Source organism: Carassius carassius, chromosome 28 (assembly GCF_963082965.1).
Source record: "Carassius carassius chromosome 28, fCarCar2.1, whole genome shotgun sequence".
Lineage (NCBI taxonomy): Eukaryota > Metazoa > Chordata > Actinopteri > Cypriniformes > Cyprinidae > Carassius > Carassius carassius.
The window spans coordinates 24822694-24841908 of NC_081782.1; the positions used below are offsets into that span (position 1 = coordinate 24822694).

Below are 19215 nucleotides of genomic sequence, written 5' to 3' on the forward strand. Positions count from 1 at the left end.
ATGTATTTGAATGGCAAAGTATTATTCATGTAATTCACTCGTCGCATTCCAATATCCACATTAAAACAAACAGTTTTTCATAAAATCACGGCGGTACAGTGAATAACACTTAACATCACAGATTTCACTGCATATTTAAACTGAGCTGGGTTTTTGTTCCCATATGTTTGACTGTATTTTATTTCGATAATGAACAGACTACATTGTCAAGGTAGCAATGCTTAACTGTGCGCACACGTGGCGCCGGTGCAGTCACTTTTTTTTCCTTCAAACAATGGAAACAAACCAATTTTGTAAATGGTTTACCTTTTTTGTGTACATTCACAATAAAAACAAATCTCTGGGTTTTTGTAAAATAAGCCTAAAGAAAAAAATAGGATGCTGCTTTCTGCCGTCTGGTTTCCTTTCGCGAAAAATTAAGTGAAATTCTGCATACTAGGCTACTTGTTGCACAGTTTTTTGTTCATTTTCTTAATTTATTATTTAAGTACAAATATATTTCTAGTATAGGCTTATTTATTTGTGATATATACAGCTTTATTATGTTTTTCTTCCCTCTCAGAAGCACTTCAGGTGTGTGATGTGATATGATGACCATGTGAATCCTCATGTTCTTTGGTGTGCTGCTATTAGAATAAAAAAATTAATGTGCTTGTAAAATGAATCCCCGGAAAACAAATGTTAGTATTTTTAATGGGTCAAAGAAACTTAACCTTTCTAATTTAATTAAATTCTAATTTTAAATAATCTTGTCTGTTGTGGGTTAGGAAAAATAACCAAAATGAACATCCCTACTCTTCTACTTACACTCTGCACCACTCAGACACTCTACAGTACTTCATTGATCATAATGCAGTAAAATACTGGCGATATTAAGTAAGACTAAGTACAGTACATGGATTGAATTTTCCTGTCTCAGGATCTTCTGATTGAAGTGTACAGATGCATTGGAGAACCTGACAGCCTGTATGGATGTGGAGGAGGCAAGTTAATCAGTCCTCTGACTAGGTGAGACCTTCCAATCATAATGATCTTGAAGTAAATCCATGTATTTTAATAAACGTAAATATGTCTCTACTGAATGCACAACAGGCCTCATTTACAAAACTTTCATAGATATATGAATTAAAGGGGTGATTGATTGTGATTTAACTTTTCTATCTTTAGTTTGAGCATAAACAGTATCTGCAAAGTTATGACGCTGAATGTTCCGTGCAAATGGAGATATTGGCTGCGTCCCAATTTGCATACTATCTATTCTAAATAGTTTTCGAAAATAGAATTAGTCTGTCCCAAATCGTAGTATGTTGAAAATAGTATGTTGTCAAAGATTCCTGGATGGTCTACTACTTGAGAGTAGAATTGGAAGTGCAGATCGATGCACACTCTTAACGGCTAATATATTGCCCTACACTACAAACACGCATAAAAAGTGTTAAAAAATTACAAACATGACGGATATTGGAGGCCGACGGACAGACAGAGAAAGTGGTTTGATTGATAAATATTCAAAGTCTAATCTGATTAAAAATATTTAATGTCATGCATGTTACATGTTATCTGCAGCAACATTGTGAACTTTTATAATGAGACGTTTGGTCATTAACTTTTAAATGCCTCATTATGCAAACACATGACCCGCGGCTGGCAGATCAACGTGCTGTATTAAAGCTTTGATCAGGATAAAACCATATATTAAAAGCTAACATAAGCAGTAGATTTTACAAATGACAGCGTATCTAAAAGTATGAGACCGCAACAAACTAAAAACACACCAATCTGAAATGTCATGTAAGAGACGTGCTTGCACAGGTTCTGCGCGATCCTCTTCTGTAATATCCTCGATCGGGCTCAGACTGAGCATGTCATTACCTTTGTCTGAAAAGCTCACCTTCTTAAAAACCCTCTTTAGGATTCACACATCTTAACACAAAAACATCTCTACAAGCAACTTACCCAAATTCATGCTTTTGTTTCGTGAATGATTATGTGCTTAAGTCATCATAAAGCAGTGTTGACCCTATTTACTTTAATACACATTCCTGATCTTATTATGAATTATGTATCAGTGCAACAAAGTTAGTTTCTTTTAATCAAAATATAATAACTTACAGATGAACTTAAAGCCTAATAGCCAAGCAGCTACAGACATGCTGTTAGGCTACTGCTGCTTTTAATGCAGACATGTTGAAATCTCCTCAGAAGTGGATGCCGATGGTGCTTCTGAGTACTACAACAATCTGATTCCAATTACTTGAGCTCAGTAGACCACATTTAATCAAATATATTTTTAAGAATGTTGGTAACCAAAGAGTTGTTATTAGCCGTTGACTTCTATAGTATTTTTTATTTATTTTTTGGTAGTAAATGGTTACCAGCAACTGTTTGATTACCAACATTCTTCAAAAAATATTTTTTTGTGTGTTCAACAGAAGAAGGAAATTCATGCAGGTTTGGAACGATTTTTGGGTGAACAACTGGTAGTTGTATCCGTTAACATTATTTAATGGACCTGAGCTAACGTGCTAAGTATTAAAAGTTGCATTTGTGTTCATTAATATTAGCAAAGATTAATGAAACAAATGCGTTGCTCACTGTTTAACGTTAGTTAATTAATTTTAGCTAACAGGTTCTTATTTTGCTTTCATACTAATTAATATCTAAATGTAGAAATGTTGTTGTAGAAATTTTTTTTTTTTCTTGGTGGTCTCCAGAATCCGAACATATGAACATGAGGCCATGTGGGACAAGGCTTTGGTTTCATACGACCTCCACTCCAACCTCCCAGAGGTCACACGGCAGACCGGCATAGTGGAGGTTCATTTTCTGCAAAATTATGAGAATGGTTGCAATTTAAAATTGTGATCTCTGGTAAATAGTGGTTAGTTTGTGTCTTTCTCAGGGTCTGCAGAACTTTGGTTTGTGTAGTATTCTAAACACGTATCTTCATGGGCTGGAGAAAGAAGGGGTGGAGTGGGGTCCTGAACTACGAGAGCTACGCTTTCAGGCTGCGTGGAGAAACACACAGTGGGACTGTGACCTGCCTGAGAGGTGTGGGTTTGTATTTACACTCTTAAGCATTATTATGCATTAGTAGAAGTTTGCATTAGTTGAAAACATGTCAGTCAGTTGAGATTCTATTGTACCTTTTATACCATGGTATACAGTGCCCTCCATAAGTATTGGAACAGTAAAGACAAAATAGCTTTCTCTGCTGTGGAGTCAGGACATTTGCAAACATGATTAAAAGATGAATATGCAACAAACCTACAAAATGTCTTATCTTATTGTTAGGTCTTTCAACACCAAATAAAAAGGACAGCACTTTTAGAGTTCATCCCACTATTTGATGTGAGCATAAGTATTGAACAGTTTAATTTAAGGCAGATGTAAAAGATTAAAAGCTAATATTTAGTTGCAGATCCCTCGCATGCAATCAGAGCAGTGAGTCTGCAACCCATAGACATCACCAGACTCTTGGTCTTCTGCTATGAAATGCTTTTCCCCAGCCTTTAATGCAGCCAATTCCAACTGTTGCTTGTTTTGTGGAGTTTCTGTCTTTAGTATCCTCTTCAGCTGGTGAAATGTTGAATGTTGTTGTTAATGTTGAATCTAATTTAAATCTGGAGATTGATTTGGGCAGTCTAAGACTTTACATTTCTTTGCCCTGATAAAGTCCTTGACTGAACAGGCAGGGTGTTTTGGGTCATTGTCCTGATCCAATATGAAGTGCTTTCTAATGAGTTTGGTGCCATTTTCTTAAATATTGGTAGCCAAGATGATTTGGTATCATCCAAATTAATTCTGCTACTGCCGTCATACATTAAGGGCCATATTTTAACGATCTAAACGCAAAGTGTATGTTGGGATGTTTTTGCTATTTTTGCTAATTTGACGACAGAAAAACGGACATTGCTTAATGAGTTGGGAAGTCGTGGCCTAATGGTTAGAGAGTCGGACTCCCAATCGAAAGGTTGTGAGTTCGAGTCCCGGGCCGGCAGGAATTGTGGGTGGGGGGAGTGCATGTGCAGTTCTCTCTCCACCTTCAATACCACGACTTAGGTGCCCTTGAGCAAGGCATCGAACCCCCAACTGCTCCCCGGGCGCCGCAGCATAAATGGCTGCTCACTGCTCCGGGTGTGTGCTCACAGTGTGTGTGTGTGTGTTCACTGCTCTGTGTGTGTGCATTTCGGATGGGTTAAACGCAGAGCACAAATTCTGAGTATGGGTCACCATACTTGGCTGAATGTCACGTCACTTTCAGTAATGGGCGTAACGTATAAATGGGCGCAAATGCATTTGCTAATTAAACGACGTGGCGCTGGACGGGAAAATGCGAACGGCGCCGGACTGAAACTAGCAAACACGCGCTGCGCCTTGCGTCGCATTGCGCCGGGTGTATGATAAGGCCCTAAGTCATCATTAACCCTTATGCGTTGTTGGGGACATTTTCGTCCACTAGGGGGTAAAGTTGAGTCTTATTTTGGCCACAACTTTCTCTGTGTTTGAGCTAATGGAATGATTTTGGTGACAAATCTTATTTTGACCCATATTTTGGGAAAATGCTTTGAAATTTTTCAAAAACTCAACGGTACACTCTGGGCAAAATTCACTACCCTTTCGTTATGTTCGTGGATGAAAACATCCACTAAATTAAACTGCTGTAAAAATGTATCAGATAAATATTTCTTTAATTTTTTTTGCATAAATCTATTAATAAACCTCAGTCCTGATCAAAACTACCAAATGTTTAAAAACAAATCCAAGATTTTAACTCTTTATTTACCAAGTTCATAAATGAAAAAAACACACAAAATTACATATTTTCAATTTAAAAAGTGATTGTGGACTGTATATTTTTTTACCTTTTATCCCAGTCCTGGATATGTCAAAGATCAGTAACAAGATTGGCTTTGATGCATTGTTAGTTTTTGTGCAGCATTAGATTTTAATTTTTTCTCCCTCATTTGTTGTTAGTGGCTGTTTTTGCCTCATTGACTTCCATTATAACGACATTTTTTGATTGCAAAGCCATGACACCATATAATCATGCATTTTTGATTGTTTGTGGTTTTCCCTTTTGGGAAGAGGTAAAATTTGTTATTTTTACAGTTGATCACTAGGTGGGACCATTAACCCTTTAGATAGGCCTGTGCAAAAAAAGGTTTAGTTTCTGGCTTGTATATGGAGTTATATGGAGTATAAAGCAAATTATAGTGTGTGTGTGTGTGTGTGTGTGTGTGTGTGTGTGTGAGAGAGAGAGAGAGAGAGAGAGAAAGAGAGGGTGTGAGAGAGACCTTTGTGCACTTACCTTGATGTATCTGAAAAAATATGCACCTCATGCTCTCAGAACTAGATGGAGTAAACAATAAAAAAGAAGTTTGTTTATGCACCTGCTGCCTTTTGATGGTGAAAAGTACGAATGGTCTTTGTGTGAAATGCTCGTCTTTTCTTGATAGTAAAGCCAGTTTAAAACCTTAAAATCCTGTAAGAAAATCTACTTTGCATCAAATTTATGAACATAATGTATTCTCTCTCTCTCTCTCTCTCTCTCTCTCTCTTTCTCACACACACACACACACACACACACACATACACACACAATATAATATGCTGTTATACTCCATATCGCTTCATATACAAATCAGAAACTAAGCTTTTTTTGCACAGGCCTATCTAAAGGGTTTATGGTCCCACCTAGTGATCAACTGTAAAAATAACAAATGTTACCTCTTCCCAACAGGGAAAACCACCAACAATCAAGAATCTCACACACACACAAACACTATAATTTGCTGTTATACTCCATATAACTCCATATACCAGCCAGAAACTAAGCCTTTTTTTGCACAGGCCTATTTAAAGGGTTAATGGTCCCACCTAGTGATCAACTGTAAAAATAACAAATTTTACCTCTTCCCAAAAGGGAAAACTACAAACAAACAAGAATGCATGATTATATGGTTTCATAGCTTTGCAATCAATAAATGTTGTTATAATGGAAGTCAGCGGGGCAAAAACAGCCACCAACAACAAATTAGGGAGAAAAAATTTAAATCTAATGCTGCACAAAAAAAATAAAAATGCATCAAAGCCAATGTTGCTACTAATCTTTAACATGCCCAAGACTGTTATAAAAAGTACAAAATAATCCACCCCAATTACTTTTATATTGAAAATAAGTCATTTTGTGTGTTTTTTCCCCCAAATCAGTGACATCATTTATGAACTTGGCAGTTAAAGAGTTAAAATCTTGGATTTTTTAAAAAACATTTGGTAGTTTTGATCAGGACTGAAGTTGATTAACAGATTTATGCAAAAGAATTGAGAAAGAATATGAATCTGACACATTTTTACAGCAGTTTAATTGAGTGGATGTTTTCATCCCGAACATAACGAAAGGGTAGTGAATTTGAACAATGCACAAGGGTTAAAATGAAGAGGTCCTGTTCTAGAGACTCATGCATGCCCATGCCATGACACCACCTCCACCAAGCTTTACATATGAGGTTGTATGCTTAGGATAATTTGCATTTCCATTTTTTCTCCACACTTTTGCTTTCCAATCACTTAGATAAAGGTTAATCTTTGTCTCATCGGTCCACAAACTCAGTTCCAAAACTCTTCTGTCTCACATTTGTGAAGAATCTTGCCTTTCTATTTTTGGTGCTGATCAGAGGTTCGCATCTTGCAGTGTATCTTCTGTAATTCTGTGTCAATTTATCCTGTGAACTGTAGATTGACAGAGCATCACCCCAGCTTTCTGGAGGTTGTTGGTGATTTTACAGACATGTATTTTAGGGTTCATTTTCACAGCTTTTATGATTTGCCTGTCATCAACTACTGTTGTTTTTTCAGCTGATCAGGTCGTTTTTGATTTCTCCATGCTCTTTGTTTTTCCTATAGTTCTAATTGACTTCCTCTTTTCTTTTATCATCCAAATTGCATGACTTTTCTTTCAGAGTCGGCTTCCTCGTCTTTATCCTGGTTTGTGTGTGTCATCATCGAATGCATTTAGAATGCAAAAGCAATGGATATAACTGATAAGACACATTCCCTGCTTTTAATATCTGAAGAATTAATGCAACAGGATAGCTGAACACTTAGAAAGACATTTTGCTCACATCAGATAGGGAGACGAAACTCTAAAAGTGCTGATCTTCTTAGTTGGTAAAACATTTTTGTGTTGAATCACCCAATAATAAAATGTGACATTCTGTAGTTGTCTCATATTCATCTCTTAATCATGTTTACAGATTTCTTGACACCACAGCAAACAGAATAATTTTGACTTTACTGTTCCAATACTTATGGAGGGCACTGTATATATAGTCTACTGTGCCACTAAAATGAATGTATAATTAAATATAGAAATGTAAGATATTGTATGTAATAATATGTAATATTATTGTTATATATTATTTTTTATTATCGTTTTATTTTTATTTTCATTTTCAGAAATGAGAAACTGAAGCCTGGCATCAATGAGTCCTTGTTCAATGCCGTCCAAGCTTTGAGAGATAGAGAATTCTCCCTATTTGAGCAAACCCTCAACTACGCCAGGTATCTAGACTACTCACCCCTGTGTTAAGGCCCGTTCATACCAAAAACAATAACTTTAACTATAATGTTTTAATAATTGTTCTAATTCTATGAGAATACCAAAGCCCACCCCACAACTGTAATAATAAAAGGAACAATATCATTTGATTTTTCTTCCAGCTGATGAATGATAAATACATTGACAGCCAATTAGAGTCCTCCTGACTGAGCTTGAGACAACTTAATTGACGCACACTTTTAAAAAGAATGTTATTGTGTGTTTTGGGATGGATGCTAATAGTTATCTTAATAGTTATAGTTCATGGTGTGAACAGCCATAAGTTACATTTACAGATGTAGATGGTCCTCTATCTGATTTGTATGTGTTTGTGTTTTGTCAGAGGTCATGAGGTCGAGGAGCTGTGTCGTGGTAGTCTGGAGGCTGTGTCTTCGCTCTATCCTGCTCTCTGTAACCTGCAGAGAATTAGTGAACTTCAGAGTGTCGAGGAGCTTTTCTCCAGGTCAGATTCCACATTTTAAGTTTAAATTCATAGAAGCAAAAGCTCTATTTCCTAATTACCAAATAAAAAACTCAAGAAATTTAAGAATTTAAAAGTGTTATTGTTAATAATTCAGAATCAGAAAGAGCTTTATTGCCAAGTATGCTTGCACATACAAGGAATTTGTTTTTAGTGACATAAGCTTCCAGTACAAAGAAACAACAACACACAGACAAAAAGTAATGGAAGGTAATGGAATAGGATTGGGTAAGATGCAGGGATGATGTACTAGGATGGAGGGTTAACAAATAAATATAAGGATATTGCACATTTTTATTGCGTAAGTGGGGAAAATGTAACTGTTCATGAGGTAGATTGCCTGGGGGAAGAAACTGTTTTTGTGCCTGACTGTCCTGGTATTTGAGGCTCTGAAGCACCAGCCAGATGGCAAAAGTTCAAAAAGGGGGTAACTTGGATGTGAGGGATCCAGAGTGATTTTCTGAGCCCTTTTCCTCACTCTGGATATATACAGTTCTGGGTGGGCAGGGGAGCACCAATAATCCTTTCAACAGTTCGAACCATTCTCTGTAGTCTTCTGATGTCTTATTTTGTAGCTGAACCAAACCAGACAGTTATTAAAGTACACAGGACAGACTCGATGGCTGAGTAGAACTGTTTCAGCAGCTCCTGTGGCAGGTTAAACTTCCTCAGCTGGCGAAGGAAGTACAATCTTTGTTGGGCTTGTTTCTGTATTAAGTCAGGGCCAATTCTTCGCTGGTTATAATTGCCCCTGCTTGTAAAAATTGTAACTACACTATACAGGGTACAAGCAGCATCATTCTCACTGATAGTCACTTATTAAATATTTGACAATGACAATTTATTTATATAGCACGATTAAAAACCAATGTGCTTTACAATAACTAAAACCACAAACAGCTAGAATTAAACAATAAGACAGAAATAATTAAAATTGGAAAAGACTACCATAAAAGAAAAAGTGCTTCAACATAATAAAAACGGTAATATACAATAGAAAATGCTTCAAGTATTAAATGCTTTATCAAACAGAAAAGTTAGATTTAAAAACAGACAAAGATGATGCCAGTCTAATCGAGATGGGCAAATATCTCCAAAGTCTGGGGGCAGCTACAGAAGAAGCACAGTCACCCCAACATTTTATCCTTGACTTGGGAATCGGCAAAAGTCTCTGATTTGGAAATTTGAGTGATCTGTTTGATTGGGGCTCAGTCAGTAGGACAGTAAGTTAAGATGGAGCCATTTGCATTGGTGCAAAACAAATTAGCGTCTGTTTGTGCATTGGCAAACGCCTTAATCGTGACCAGCTGTAAATAATGTGTGTAACACGTCGATAGAATTGACCCGGAGGTAATATAGCCTCGGTTGATAACGTCATCGGGGTGCGCCCGCAACATGGGGCTATAAATAGATAAGCCACAGGTGCATCAACAGGATATTTTGTCTGAAGAGCAGTCCTGGGACATCTTCAGCACGGCAACGCAGCACAGCATCTCGTTCCACTTTCTCAGGGAACAAGGTTACAGTTAAGTAACTGGGAACTTTCACTTTCGAAAGCTACAGTCAATGCTGCGCTGTTCAGCGCATTGGGAATGAGAATACCCACATCGCCGTGCTTGAAAATGTCTGGACCTCTACGGTTGTGCAGGTGTGCTCACAAAACCACAAGAAGGCCTCAGACATTAGCTTGTGATGTTGACTCAAGGACATGAGAGCCCGGAGTAGCATGAGCATCTAAACTATAAAATCTTATGAATGTGTGCGGAGAAGACCAACCTGCCGCATCACAAACCTGTTGTAAGGGGGCACCCCTTGCTAAAGCACTAGAGGAGGCGACCCCCCTGGTGGAGTGAGTCCTAAGACCTATAGGCAAAGGTTGACCACACACCTCATAAGCAAGAGCAATAACATCCCTGACCCAATGAGACATGACTGCTTTGTGGCAGCTGCTCCTCTGTTACCACCACCATAACACAGACGAACAGTTGCTCTGATTTATGCCACTGGCTAGTGCGGTGGATGGAAGTCTGAAGAGCATGGACTGGACACAGTCTATAAGCTTTCTCCTGCTCCGGCGTTGTGAACGGCAGAGGGCAGAAGGCCTCTAAAATGACCGGATGTACAGCCGAAAACGGAACCTTAGGCAGGTAATCAGGATGAGGATACAAAATCACTTTCACCATTACCGGGGCAAAGTCTAAGCATGATGGTGAGATAGAGCCTGCATATCCCCAATTCTCTTTAAAGATGTTATTGCCATGGGAAAAAACATTTTTAGAGTCAGAAGTTTATCAGACGCTGATTCTAAAGGTTCAAATGGGGTTTCAACAAGACCCTCGAGAACTATAGCTAAGTCCCAAGAAGGCATCTTGGTTTTTACTGTAGGCCTCAGTCGTCTGGCCCCATGAAGGAAGCGAGAGAGCAGAGGGTGTCTCCCGAGTGGCATCCCGTCAATCAAGGCGTGGAAAGCCGAAACAGCGGCCACATAAAGTCCAGAACTGAAGCAATCTGGCAGTTGACTGGATCTACATTGTGTACAACACACCACCTTTCAAAAACACCCCATAACTCTGTCTGGTGGAGGAAGCCCTAGCACTAAGAATGGTATCAATAACATCCGGCGAAAGCCCTGGGTTTCTCAATTGGTACCCATCAGGGGCCAAACATGAAGATTCCACAGGTCGGGCCTGTGATGGAATATCGTGCCCTCTGCCTGAGACAGAAGGTCCCTCCACTCCGGAATTGCCCATGGCGAGCCATTGAGGAGAGATATTATCTCCGAGAACCACACTCTGTTCGGCCAACGTGGCACTATCAACGTGGCAAGACCCTTGTTGGCGAACTCTGGCTAGACCTCCCAGGAGCAGAGAAACTGGAGGAAACGCATACAGGCGCATTTTGTGCCATCGCATGCAGACCCATTTGGATTTTCTCCAAATCTGTTGCACTACTTCTGGGTGGAGTTTCCATTGCCTCATCTGTAGTGTCTGTCTGGACAGTAAATCTGCTCCCACATTCAAATGCCCTGGAATGTAAACTGCCCTGAGTGACAGGAACTTGTCCTGGGCCCAAAGAAAAATCTGCCTCACTATTCTGTTCAGGTTGCGTGAGCGCAGACCCCCCTGGTGATTTATATATGAGATTGTTGCTGTGTTGTCCACCCGTACTAGGAAATGACAGCCCCTCAGTTGATGGAGAAAATATTTCAGAACCAGAAATACGGCCATCAGGTCGAGGCAATTGATGTGCCAATTGAGCTGATGACCCTCCCATTCCCCTTGAGCTGGATGGCTATCTAAGACCATCTGATGTCTCTGTGTTGTAGCGCCATCTCTTGTGATTGTGCTAGTATTAACCAATCGTCGATGTAATTCAAAATGCGAATGCACTGGAGTCATAATGGAGCCAGCGCTGCATCCATGCATTTTGTGTACATGCGGGGTGATAAGGCTAGGCCGAATGGAAGAACCCGAAATTGGTACGCTTCGCCCCGAAAGCGAACCTCAGGAATTTCCTGTGTTGTGCCAAAATTTATATGTGAAAATATGCGTCCTTTAGATCAATCGTGATGGACCAATCATGATGTCGGATTTGCGACACGACCGTCTTGATGGTTAACATCTTGAACTTGAGTGCTTTGTATGGTTTAAGCCTCGAAGATCTAAGATTGGACGCACTCCCCCACCCTTTTTGGGAACCAGGAAGTATCTGCTGTAATAGCCGACTCTCCTTGGAAGAGGAACATGTTCTATGGCCTCTTTGCTCAGAAGAGTAGCTCTTGTGACAGTACCTTCATCAGCTCCTGTTTCACGGAAGTGGAGACCACGACGTTGAAACGTGGAGTACGACAAATAAATTGGATCCTGTATCCTATGTGTACTGTGCTTATTACCCACACAGAAATGCCTGGCAGAAGTTTCCACGCTGCCAGGCTCTCTGAGATTGGTACCAATTTTAACACTTCCTTTTGAGGGGATTTTAGAAGTTCCATGTCCTGAATGACGGCAGGAAACACTGGAACATCTAATATCTCGCTGGAAACCACTGTCCCCCGAAGCTCGAGAGGTGGCGGGGATGGAGGGGTTTTGTGAGAGTAACGGGGTGGGGCGGAAAGCTCTCGAGCACGCCCCATCCCGTGAGGGACTACCCCCACCAGATCGGGTGCCAGACCATCAGGACTTTCTCTCCTTGTTAATGATAGTCCTGAGGTCTGGCTTGGGAGGTTGCTGAACACAGCGAACCTGTCCCCAATCCCTACGAGGGGGAGCACGGTCCGCCACGCTCTGCTTTTTAACCTCCCTGGCTTTTGAAGGACCAGGGCGAGGCTGGGTGGCTGATGGCCCCTCCCCTTGAGTGCTGCGAAGAAGGAACTGAACGAATGCTGCTTCATGTTTTTTTACTTCCTTAAACCTGTTGACAAACATATAAACCGAATCACCAAATAGGCCAGATGGAGAGATAGGAGAGTCTAAAAGAAACAAACGATCTTTCTCTTTAATCCCCGTCAAATTAAGCCACAGATGCCTCTCCGTGCTGACTAAAGCTGACATAGAACGGCTGATGGCACGGGCCATTTGCTTGGTCACACGGAGAGACAAATCTGTGGCTCGACGAAGCTCAGCGAACGATTCCTCGTCGATTGTACTGCCCACACTCAAGTCCTTCAACAGGTCAGCCTGGTATGCTTGTAACACTGCCATAGTGTGCAGCGCAGCACCAGCTTGACCTGCAGCTTGATAACCTTTACCCACTAGTGACGATGTTACTCTACAAAGGTTAATGGGGAGAGTACAGAGTAGGTTTCTTTATCGAGGATGTCGATCCGGGCGAAAGATAGCTCGCAAGCGTCTCTTCAACCCGAGGCATCTCCGAATACCCCCGCGACTTTGCATCCACGATAGTTGAAAAAGTCAACGTCGAGGGCACAAAGATGCAAGAAGTATATGGTTTGCTCCATGACCTTGACAGCTCATCATGGAGGTCCTCGAAAAAGGGAAGAGACTGCTGTTGTGGTCTCTCTCCCCTACCACCGGACAGAATCTAGCTTACTACTTTTGGGAGTCTCTTGTTCGCGTGGCCAGTCAAGCTGCAACCTGTCCACCGCGTGAGTAACCACCTCGAGCAGCTTCTTGACACATTTTTTCTCGCAAGAGGAACGCTTGGAGGCGGGCTGCTCGTGGTCCGAAGACCCAAGAGATATATCATCCTCCTCGTAAACTGAAGAAGCACCGGAGCGCGCTTCGAGATCAGGAGAAGGGATGCGTGGATCGGGTGACTCAGCAAGCGAAAGGGACGGGCACGTTGCTCGCTCGCCACGCAGATCCCCACGAGAGCCCCTCGATGAAAAAGTGGGTGCGGTCTGGAAATAGTTCAGATGAGAGCGAAGCATCTTCACTGAGAACAGTTCACAATGCTCGCACTTGCCTGTCTCTAAAGCCAGAACCGCGTGCTTTTCCCCCAAACAAACAAAACAGTAATCATGTGTATCCAACTCGGACATAGGAAGGGAGCATGGAGGAACACAACACTAACCGTTTCGTTGGCTCATCCAAACAAAGAACTGTACGAAAAAATTTTTTCCTGACGCACACATGCACAGAATGATCTGCAGACAAAAGACCTGTTGATGCAGATGACCAGAAGAAACAGTCGAGCTACAGAGAAGGACAGCAGCTTGTGAGTGTTTTGCCTTGTTTTCTCATCAGACTAGTGTGTGATCGTCATTGCTAGGAAAGTTTTTGGTTTAAATTGTGTGTCTTACCCTGGTTAATACGTGCTGAAAGTGGCGCTTGGTTTTGCGTTTGCCTATCGCGGGACTGCCTGGTTTCGATCTGCTAAATAGTGAGGCGTGGCCAAAGCCAGTGAAAGTACTTAATTAGCTGTTTAGAAAGCACTTGTCAGAAGAAACAGTCGAGCTACAGAGAAGGACAGCAGCTTGTGAGTGTTTTGCCTTGTTTTCTCATCAGACTAGTGTGTGATCGTCATTGCTAGGAAAGTTTTTGGTTTAAATTGTGTGTCTTACCCTGGTTAATACGTGCTGAAAGTGGCGCTTGGTTTTGCGTTTGCCTATCGCGGGACTGCCTGGTTTCGATCTGCTAAATAGTGAGGCGTGGCCAAAGCCAGTGAAAGTACTTAATTAGCTGTTTAGAAAGCACTTGTCAGAAGAAACAGTCGAGCTACAGAGAAGGACAGCAGCTTGTGAGTGTTTTGCCTGGTTTTCTCATCAGACTAGTGTGTGATCGTCATTGCTAGGAAAGTTTTTGGTTTAAATTGTGTGTGTCTTACCCTGGTTAATACGTGCTGAAAGTGGCGCTTGGTTTTGTGTTTGCCTATCGCGGGACTGCCTGGTTTCAATCTGCTAAATAGTGAGGCGTGGCCAGCTGACTTCAATCACAGGTAATCAGGCTAATACAAAAGCGCTAAGTTTCACCGCGGCAGCGGTCGCGGCAGCCCTCGTGTGAGCCCTCCTTGTGTGAAGACGGACGAGTGTAAAGACAATCGACTCTACCTACGCGACTCCACCGAGCAAGGACACCGACAGGGCACTTGAGTATTGCTTTTCTCCTCTTTCGTTACTTTTTGTATACCTTGTTCTCAAATATCTTACACTTGTAGTCACTATGTGCTTTCAGATCTCTACTATCACTACTAACACTCGGAGAGCACGCTATGGACGTCGCAGGAAGGCCTGTCTGACAAACCTACGGCCTGTCCCTCTGACCTCTACTACTACGCTCTCTATTCCAGTTGGTCTCTGGAACTGCCCGTCTGCAGTTAACAAAGCAGACTTCATTTCTTCTCTTGCTACTCATTACGGTCTCAACCTCATGGCAGTGACAGAGACTTGGATCAAACCTGAAGATACTGCCACCCCTGCAGCCCTCTCCACTAATTTCACTTGTTCCCACACTCCTCGTACCACTGGGAGGGGTGGAGGGACGGGTCTCCTTATATCAAAAGAATGGAAATTTGATCTTCAGCCATCACCTACAGGTACTGGTTCATTTGAATCACATGCCATTACTGTAACCCACCCTGTTAAAATCCACTTTGTGGTCATTTATCGTCCCCCAGGTCAATTGGGAAACTTCTTGGAGGAGTTGGATGTGCTGCTATCAAACTTTCCTGAAGATGGTACTCCTCTGGTACTGCTTGGTGACTTCAACATCCAGCTAGATAAACCCCAGGCTGCTGACTTCAAAACTCTGCTCTCCTCATTTGATCTCAAGCTACTGTCTACTACAGCGACTCACAAATCAGGCAACCAACTGGACCTCATCTACACGCGCTGTTGCTCTGTGGACAATTCTTCAGTTGCTCCACTGCACACCTCAGACCACTTCCTCATTACTGCTAACCTAGCACTTACTCCTGGAGTGCCTCTCACTCCAACGCAGGTCACCTTTCGACGGAACCTAAGCTCACTCTCTCCATCTCGCCTATCTTCTGTGGTTTCTTCCTCGCTTCCTGCACTCCCTCAGTTCTCTGCTCTGGACACGAACAGCGCTACGGACACTCTTTGCTCCACTTTAACATCTTGCTTGGACAACTTTTGCCCACTGTTGTCTAGACCAGCACGCACTGCCCCATCTGCCCCCTGGCTGTCTGAGGTTCTCCGTGAGCATCGCTCTAAACTCAGGGCTGCAGAGAGGAAATGGCAGAAATCAAGAAACTCTACAGACCTCAGTGTATCAGTCTCTCCTCTCTTCCTTCTCTGCAAATGTCTTCACGGCTAAAACATCCTACTACCACAACAAAATTAACAGCTGTTGTGATGCTCGGACACTCTTCAAGACTTTCTCTTCTCTTCTTAATCCGCCGCCACCACCTCCTCCATCGACTCTTACAGCGGACGACTTTGCAGTTTTCTTCACAAATAAGACAAGATCCATCAGCGCCCAATTCTCCACACCGCAGACTGAGGACAACTTCACAATGACCGACGCACACTCTTTCTCCTCCTTCTCCCCACTCTCAGAGATGGACGTCTCCAAACTTCTCCTGTCCAATCATCCTACTACTTGTCCACTTGATCCGATCCCCACTCACCTCCTTCAAGCAATCTCTTCTTCAGTCATACCTTCGCTTACTCACGTTATCAACTCCTCTCTTCACTCTAGAACATTTCCCTCAGCATTCAAGCAGGCTCGGGTAAGCCCACTGCTCAAGAAACCATCTCTAAATCCAGCTCTTCTTAAACTACAGACCGGTATCCCTACCATTCATTGCAAAGACACTTGAGCGAGCTGTGTTCAACCAGTTTTCTATGTTCCTTCTACAGAACAACCTCCTGGACGGCAACCAATCTGGCTTCAAAAGTGGCCAATCAACTGAGACTGCTCTGCTCTCGGTTACTGAAGCCCTGCGACTAGCAAGAGCAGCTTCAAAATCCTCGGTACTCATCTTACTGGACCTTTCTGCTGCTTTTGACACTGTTAATCACCAGATTCTCCTGTCCACCCTCAGAAAGATGGGCATCTCTGGAACAGCACTCCTGTGGGTTAAGTCCTACCTCTCTGACAGATCCTTCAGTGTGTCTTGGAGGGGTGATGTTTCAAAGTCACACCACCTTGCTACTGGGGTTCCTCAAGGCTCAGTACTTGGACCACTTCTTTTCTCAATCTACATGACATCATTAGGATCTGTCATTCAGAAGCATGGCTTTTCTTATCACTGCTACGCTGATGACACCCAACTCTACCTCTCATTCCAACCAGATGACCCGACGGTAGCTGCTCGCATTTCATCCTGTCTGAGTGACATCTCTAGCTGGATGAATGACCATCACCTTCAGCTTAACCTTACGAAGACAGAACTCCTGGTGATTCCAGCTAACCCATTGCTTCATCACAACTTCTCTATACAGCTGGGCTCATCAACCATTACTCCTTCGAGGACAGCTAGAAACCTAGGAGTTGTGATGGATCATCAGTTAAGCTTCACAGACCACATTGCTACAACTACCCGGTCCTGCAGGTTTGCTTTATACAACATTAGGAAGATTAGACCCTTCCTGTCAGAGCAAGCAACCCAACTTCTTGTCCAAGCTCTTGTTCTCTCCAGACTGGACTATTGTAATGCTCTCCTGGCGGGCCTTCCTGCACGTACTGTCAAGCCTCTGCAATTGATCCAGAATGCAGCAGCGAGGGTTGTCTTCAATGAGCCAAAAAAAGCTCACGTTACTCCTCTCCTCATCAGGTTACACTGGCTACCAGTAGCTGCTCGCATCAAATTCAAGGTACTGATGCTAGCCTACAAGACGACCACTGGCACGGCACCAACTTACCTAAACTCATTGGTTAAATCTTATGTGCCCTCCAGAAGTTTGCGATCTGCAAGTGATCGACGCCTTGTGGTACCATCCCAAAGAAGTTCAAAATCACTCTCACGGACCTTTTCCTGGACTGTGCCCAGCTGGTGGAATGACCTCCCAATCTCAATTCGTACAGCTGAGTCTTTACTCATTTTCAAGAAACAGCTAAAGACTCATCTTTTTCGCCTGCACTTAACCAACTAACACTGGCACTTTTCCTTTTCTTGTCTTTTAATTAAAAAAAAAAAAAAAAAACCTACCTTTGCGTTCTATACTAGACTAACTGAGACTTGTCATGGCACTTGTATACTGTTGTTGTTCTCTTGTTGACCTGACTGCTTCTATTGTTCTCATTTGTAAGTCGCTTTGGATAAAAGCGTCTGCTAAATGATTAAATGTAAATGTAAATGTTGATGCACCTGTGGATTATCTATTTATAGCCCCGTGTTGCAAGCACGCGCCGATGACATCATCAACTGAGGCTATATTACCTCCGGGTCAATTCTATCAACGTGTTACACACATTATTCACAGCTGGTCACGATTAAGGTCATTATTCACAGCTGGTCACTACATTAATATTATGTTTCTGTTCTTGACAGGCCTGTAACTGACACCAGCCTTAATGAAGTGTACAGGAAGTGGCAACAGCACTCAGATCTCTTAACTGACAGTGATTTCAGCCTGGTCGAGCCCATCTTAGCCCTGCGCTCCTCGATACAGGAAACATTGATTTCTTCAGAGACAGATCCAGACCAGAAGAACTGCCTGATTTCTGCCTATTCCTCCCACCTGATGGAGCTGTGCAAGCTGGCTCGTTCTGCTGGCAACACACAGGTCTCTCTATGTTTGCATGCGTGTCTTTTATGTCTTGTTTGCTTATGTAAGTTTTTGGCTTTTAGCATGATGAATTTTCTTTACTATGAACATTTGTCATTGATGTTGTTCATTTAACATTTGAACATGTTCCACGAAGTTTGACAACCAGAATGTTTTTTTTTCTTCACCTATTTAGATCTTTATATTAGGCAGTTAGCAAAGCATTTTGTTTTGAGTTTTCGTAAAAAAGATTTAAACTCTGTCACAAACACTTTATTTTAAGGGCATTACCTCTTTCAAAAAATGTTTGAGCTGGCCATTGCCACTGTAATAAGAGTCATATATGCTTGAACCAGAGTCAGTTTAAAATTAACCAAACCATCCATACCAATATATCATCTGTAGCCATAATATAAATTGCATGCCATTTCCTTTGTGTGTATAGTGTATACAGCTAGGTTTGGATTATTAGACAATATCAAAAATACATCTGCAGAGTTTTGTGCTCAAATGCATCTAAGGGAGCGACTGGCATGGAGAAGAAAGAGTGAACATAAACAACAAATCAATGCACACTGACAGATCTACTTTTATCGTTATAATTGGTTTGGTTGTAAATGGTATTATCTGTATAAAATAAAATCAAATACATACCCGTGAAATCATTCACAGACATCACACGCTGGTGTTCAACTAATTAAGATCTCCCTTGATGGGTTAACAATAGGATGCATTTGCAGAATTGGTTTCAGTTGACTGTAGGTTCCTGGCTACTTCATTCAAAGTTCTTATATTCTTATTCTTAAATTTTCCATTACGAGTGAGGAACTGCTTCAGACGATTCAGTGCATACAGGGAACTGAACAAATCATTCAAACTGATCTGTGAACCAATTCAGACTGTTTTGCAAACGGAGTCAGTTCAAAAGAGTGATTCATTCACAAATGGGGCATCACTGCCCCAGAAAAAAGAGACCACATGCTTGGAATGAACTATGCATTG

General features: G+C 41.8%; 1 protein-coding gene across 1 annotated transcript in view; it reads left to right on the forward strand.

Annotated features, from left to right (window-relative positions):
* Positions 1–19215, forward strand: part of atm (ATM serine/threonine kinase) — a 74526-nt gene that overhangs the window by 35694 nt on the left and 19617 nt on the right. The window contains exons 40-45 of the mRNA XM_059514873.1: positions 920–1008; positions 2715–2817; positions 2903–3051; positions 7459–7563; positions 7944–8063; positions 17997–18231. Coding sequence (XP_059370856.1) covers positions 920–1008; positions 2715–2817; positions 2903–3051; positions 7459–7563; positions 7944–8063; positions 17997–18231 — 801 coding nt within the window. The remainder of the gene's footprint in view (positions 1–919; positions 1009–2714; positions 2818–2902; positions 3052–7458; positions 7564–7943; positions 8064–17996; positions 18232–19215) is intronic.